We start from the raw sequence: 6,061 nt of genomic DNA, 5'->3' as shown, positions 1-6,061 counted from the left end.
CTTAACTTGTATTAATTAAAATTAAAGAAAATGTGAAATTCACTTTTTTCAGGCACAGTAGCCACATTTCCAGGGCTCAAAAGTCACCTAGTGGCTACAGAGCAGATAAAGAACATTTCCACCATTACAGAGAGTTCTACTAGACAACATTTCAGAGGTTGTGTATTCCGTGCAGAGGGGACAGCAAGTGCGAAGGTCCTGGGGTGTGTGGGACATTGCTTAATATGAGCTAGACAGTGGCTCTGCTCTTCTGCTGACACATCCTTACTGTGTGTCTTATACCATAGCTAAATGGCAGTTGTCATTTAGTGCCTTACCCCAAGCCCACTTTCCAAAGGTCTTTGTTGACGTTAAGTTTTTTACTTTTGGTCAATGTCACAGAATCTCTGGGGCAAGTGCAAAACTCCCTGGTCTTGCATTGAGAAACTCTGTGAAAGAGCATGAAGTCCAAGGATGTGGACCAGGAGTCAGAATGTGTGTATTCTGTTTTAGAGCAGAGTAGGTTCATGCTGTCATTCAAAGGGTCTTCTCAGCAGTGACATGGCACAAGCATCAACTCACTGGAGAGACTGTAGGGCACAAGTGTCCTGGACTGCCTTTACTGGACCAGGACCAAAGGTCTAGTGGACTTAGTTGGTATTTCAGGATGAAATCTGGAGTATGACATTTTTTTTTTTTTCCTTTAGTCACTAAGTCATGTCCTACTCTTGTGACCCCATGGACTGTAGCCTGCCAGGCTCCTTTGTCTGAGGGATTCTCCAGGCAAGAATACTGGAGTGGATTGCCATTTCCTTCTCCAGGGGATCTTCCTGACGCAGGAATTGAACCTGGGTCTCCTGCATTGCAGGCAGATTCTTTACCAACTGAGATATGAGGAAAGCCCATGACATGAGGGCTCAAGAAGATGCCTAATTACCAGTGAGAGCAGGAGTATTTGAATATTATATAAGCTGGTACACTTTTATATGGTCCATACAAGTGGAATTTCAGCCTTGAATAAATATATGTAATAGGTATTTGGAAACTGTAATGTCTGATAAGTGTTTACTGCAGGGCCCTTTCCAGTAAACACACACAGCTTTCAGTGACAGGATGTAAGGTGTCCAATATGTCACCAGCATCTATTCTGATATTTTGTCCTCCTCCATCACACGATCCTCCTCTCCCACCAGTAGGACACATTCAGGGCCCAATAGGTTCTGTGTCCTACCACCCTGGCATTTTTCTCATGTTTTTTCTTCTTACTTGAAGAACTCGCATCCTCTTTTCTGCCTGATTAACTCTTCTGCCCTCAGCTGGAGGGCGCACCTCAGATTCCCTTCATTGACTTTTCTTTGCCCGTCTCAGGCCAGAAGCATTTCCCTGCTCCTGTGAGCTGCAGTGCTCAGTATTCACACTCACTTGACAATTATCAATACTACAACACAATATCTATGTGTATCTAGTCCTGGGTCATCTTAAGTTTGAACAAACTCTGGGAAATAGTGACGGATAGGGAAGCCTACCGTGCTGCAGTCCATGGGGGTCACAGAGTCAGGCACGACTTAGTGACTGAACAACAACCACAAATCTTAAGATCCTTGAAGGCAGGGGTCCTAGGTCATTCTTCCTTGCATGGCCATATTTCCATATATATTTGCCAAGCGTCTGCCATATGAGGGCTGAGGGAACAGTGGTTAACCAGCAAAGCGCCCTGATCCCCTGTAATCCTTGGTTGTCAACGTTATTGTTTCTAATGTGAGTAAGCTTATTCAGTTCTTGCAGGTCTTAGGCAAAAATAGGGGCCCTGCATCCTACTGACACTGTAAAATCACTGGCTGCCCCTTGCTGAAGACAGAGTGATCTGGGCCGTGAAGATTCACAGCCATCTGGACGTTAAGGCCCTGTTGTAAGAGTCTTCCTGCCAGGGCTCCACTATTCCTGCCTCCTGGAATGGTGTGAACAATGATTCACAGCACGGTAGATCTTTAGGCTTTACCAAGCACATTCATCACATGCATCAGGCTTTCAGGGAAGGTCAGGTTCCAACTTGTTTACAGAGAATCACCTCCAGGTCACCAGATTTGCATCTATTTTGCCCAGCATCTGTCATAATGAACAAAAGTTTTAGAATTTAATGATGAATGTGCTAAAGAGAGGACAGCATGGGGGCAATTCTAGTTCAGTGGTGTTTGACTTGTAGCAGAATATAGAACCTATTTTGAAGTTCTGTGAAAACCATTTCTGGGAATAGTGATTACGATTTGGGGCCAGGCTGGGAAGGGAAGAAAAAAAAAAAAAAACCCTTGTGCTCCCAGGCCGGGTGGTGGTCCCCACTTCCTATCTCACCTGTTCGAAGTTCAGGCCGACCCTGGCATACAGGAAGAGGGGGTGAAGCTGGACGTTTTAGGCTAAAAAGAGTAGACGATGGGCCCAGTCCACAGGCAGAGGCGTGCTGCAGCGAGGGCGGGACCGGGCGCACGCGGGCGGGGAGGGGCGGGGGCGGGGCGCTTGCCAATGGACACCCCGACCCTGATCCGCCATCTCGCCCTTTTGCTGCGCGGTGAAGGCGCGGACGGCGCGCGGAGGCGAGCGCGAGCGCGAGCGCGGGGAAGAGCAGCAGGCGCCACACCCGGCGTCGGGGCAAGAGGAAGGCCGTGGGCTCCCTCAAAATGCAGCCGCCTGGCGAGAGCCCGGCCCATGCCGCGCTGGCGGCCATGGCCGCAGCCCCAGTGCGCGCTAGCAGGGGCGGCAGCAGCTGCCGGTGCCTCCGCGGCCATGGCTGTGGGACCTGCCGGCGCTGCTGCGGAGCGGGCTCGCCCTGCAGAGGAAGCGCGGCGCCGCGGACCGGGTGAGTGGCGGGTCCTGCGCGGCCGGAGTGGGTGTGGGAGGCGCACGTGGATCCCGCGCCCACCCTCAGGGCGGCCGAGGGGGGCATCTGGAAGTTGGGGAGGTGCCGGGGGTGGAGCCCTCGTGCTGGCTTCGGCAGAAGAGGGGCTTGGGAAGTTGGGGTCGTGGCGTGCACCACGCGGAGCGGCGGTTTTCCTCACCGCTAGATGCACTTGACTTAGCCTAAGAGCGCCTGGATGCTCCCATTTTGAAGGTTTTCTTTTTACCTTGCTTAGAGTTTCCTTCGTTGTGCAAAAGCTTTTAAGTTTACTTAGATCCCATTTGTTTATTTTTGCTTTTATTTCCATTACTCCAGGAGGTGGGTCATAGAGGATCCTGCTGTGATTAATGTCAGAGAGTGTTTTGCTTATGTTTTCCTCTAGGAGTTTTATAGTTTCTGGTCTTGCATTTGATCTTTAATCCGTTTTGAGTTTATTTTTGTGTATGGTATTACAAAGTGTTCTAGTTTCATTCTTTTACAAGTGTTTTTCCCACTTGCTGGGACCAGTTTTTCCTGCACCACTTGGTAAAAAGATTGTCTTTTCTCCATTGTATATTCTTGCCTCCCTTGTCAAATATAAGGTGTCCATAAGTGTGTGGATTTATCTCTGGGCTTTCTATTTTGTTCAATTAATCTGTTTCTGTCTTTATGCCAGTACCATACTGTCATAATGACTGTAGCTTTGTAGTACAGTTTGAAGTCAGGTAGGTTGATTCCTCCAGTTCCATTCTTCTTTCTCAAGATTGCTTTGGCCATTCGAGGTTTTTTATTTTCTATACAAACTGTGAACTTACTTGTTCTAGTTCTCTGAAAAATACCATTGGTAGCTTGATCATTTTTTTTTGTTTTGTTTTGTTTAATTGGGGGGAGATTGTGAAATTTTCCAGCATTGGAAACCCATAATTTTCAACTGTTTTCTCTCTTTTGGCTCTGGAACCACCTTTGTGATTGTAGAACCTTCCCACCAAAGGAGTTGGAAAGGGTTTGAAAGAAAGAGAAAACTGGGTGAAATATGTGTTAGTTTGTTCAAGATACCATAACAAAATACCATAGACCTGGTTGCTTCCATAACAGGAACGCATTTTTTCACAGTTTTGGAGGCTGAGAAGTGCAAGATCAAGGTGTCAGCATATCTAGTTTCTGGTGAGAACTTTCTTCCTGGCTGGTATATAGCCACCTTCCGTCTATGTCCTGACGTGACCATTCCTTGGTTCCTGTGGAGGAAAAGAGATCTCCCTCTCTCTCTTTTTTCTTTTTTTAAACTGAAATATATTTGACAAACAACATGATGTTAGTTTCAGGTGTACCACATACTGATTGGTATTTGCGTACGTTGGAAAATGATGGCTGTATGTCTAGATACCATCTGTTCCCATATGAAGTTATTATAGTATTATTGACCATATTCCTTATGCTGTATATGACATCCTCATGGCTTATTTATTTTATAATTGCAGGCTTATACCTCTTAAGCTTGTTCACCTGTTTTGTGCCACCCCAATCACTTGTTTATTCTCTGTATCTTTGTCTAATTTCATTTTGTCTTGGTTTTAGATTCCACATGTAAGTGAGATCATTCATTATGTCTTTCTCTAACATTTCACTTAACATAATACCCTCTATATCCATCCATATTGTCACCAATGGTAAGAACTCATTTTTTTAATGGCCGAGTAATCGTTCATTATATGTATATACCCCATCTTCTTCATCCATTCAGCCATCAGTGGAGACTTCACTTACTTTCATATCTTGGCTATTGTAATAGTGTGGCAGTGAACGTAGGGGTGCATATATCTTTTCCAATTAGGGCTTCTGTTTACTTTGGCTAAATACCCACATGTGAAATTGCTGGATCATATGGTAGTTCTATTGTTAATTTTTTGAGGGACCTCCATACTGTTTTCCATAGTGGCTGTGCCTATTATAACCTTAATCAAGAGTATGGGAGGATTCCCTTTTCTCTATATCCCCACCAGCACTTGTTGTTTGTTGTCTTTTTGATGATAGTCATTCTGACAGGTGTGAGGTGATATCTAATCGTGGTTTTGAATTGTCTTTCCCTGATGATCAGTGATGTTGAGCATCTTTCCTTATGCCTGTTGGCCATCTGCATATCTTCTTTGAAAAAATATCCCTTCAGGTCCTCTGCCCATTTTTTAAAATGGAATTATTTTTGTTTTTGATGTTGAGTTGTATGCGTCTTTTGCATAGTTTAGATTGACTCCTTGTTGGGTATATCATGTGCAAATCATTTACATACTCCCATTCAGTAAGATGCCTTTTCAATTTTTTGATATATTCTTTCACTTTGAAAAAGCCTTTAGGTTGATGTAGTCCCTTTTGCTTATTTTTTCTTTTGTTTCCCTTGCCTGAGGAGTCAGATCCAAAAAAGTATTGCTAAGACTGATTGCAGAGTGTGCTGCCTGTTTTTTTCTAGGAGTTTTATGGTTTCAGATAATATGTTTGTAAGTCCTTAATCTGTTTTGAGTTTGTTTTTGTATATGGTGTGAGAAAGTGGTCCAGTTTGATTCTTTTGCCTGGGGCTTTCTAGTTTTCCCAACACCATTTATTGAAGAGGCTCTCTTTACCCGGTTGTATATTCCTCCTTTGTTATAGATTAATGCACCATATAAGTATGTGTTTCTTTGTGAGTTCCCTATTCTCTTTTTGTGCCAGTACCATACTGTTTTGATATAGGTACTGGCATCTGTGTGTCTGTTTTTGTACCAGTACCAGACGGTTTTGATGACTGTAACTTTGTGATATACATTGTTTGAAATCAAGTTGTGTGATACCTGAAGCTTTGTTCTCTCTCTTAAAACTGCTTTGACTATTTGGAGTCTGTTGTGTTTTCATATACATTTAAACATTTTTTGTTCTGATTTTTTGATCTCTCTCCCTTTTCTTATAAGGCTACTAATTCCATCATGGAGACACCACCCTCATGACCTAGTCTCACCCTTAGTACCTCCCACAGGCCCTTCATATACCATCATCTTGATGCTTATGGCTTCAACATATTAATTTTGGGGGAACACAAATATTCAGTCCATAACAGAAGTGTTTGAAGGAAAGAGAAAAAAACTAGCAGTATGTATCAATCCAGTGGGTGACTTGTAAACACCTGGGGTCATGTGGTTAGCCCCTTGGTTAGGGCAGTGAAACCAATGCAAGTAAATCATGGCTAAG

At 44.1% G+C, this 6,061-nt stretch overlaps 1 protein-coding gene across 1 annotated transcript in view; it reads left to right on the top strand.

Moving 5' to 3' along the window:
• The first annotated feature begins 2,406 nt into the window (after positions 1-2,406).
• The window catches only part of LOC148773528 (uncharacterized), a 55,023-nt gene continuing 51,368 nt past the window's right edge, over positions 2,407-6,061 (top strand). Inside the window, exon 1 of the mRNA XM_088834325.1 lies at positions 2,407-2,830. Within this exon, the coding sequence (XP_088690451.1) occupies positions 2,407-2,830 (424 nt within the window). The remainder of the gene's footprint in view (positions 2,831-6,061) is intronic.

Source organism: Moschus berezovskii, chromosome X (assembly GCF_049115385.1).
Source record: "Moschus berezovskii isolate FMDL1 chromosome X, NW_MosBer_1.0, whole genome shotgun sequence".
In the NCBI taxonomy this organism is placed as follows: Eukaryota; Metazoa; Chordata; class Mammalia; order Artiodactyla; family Moschidae; genus Moschus; species Moschus berezovskii.
The sequence above is the reverse complement of the archived record's forward strand: the minus strand, read 5'-3'. Positions and strand labels throughout refer to the sequence as shown.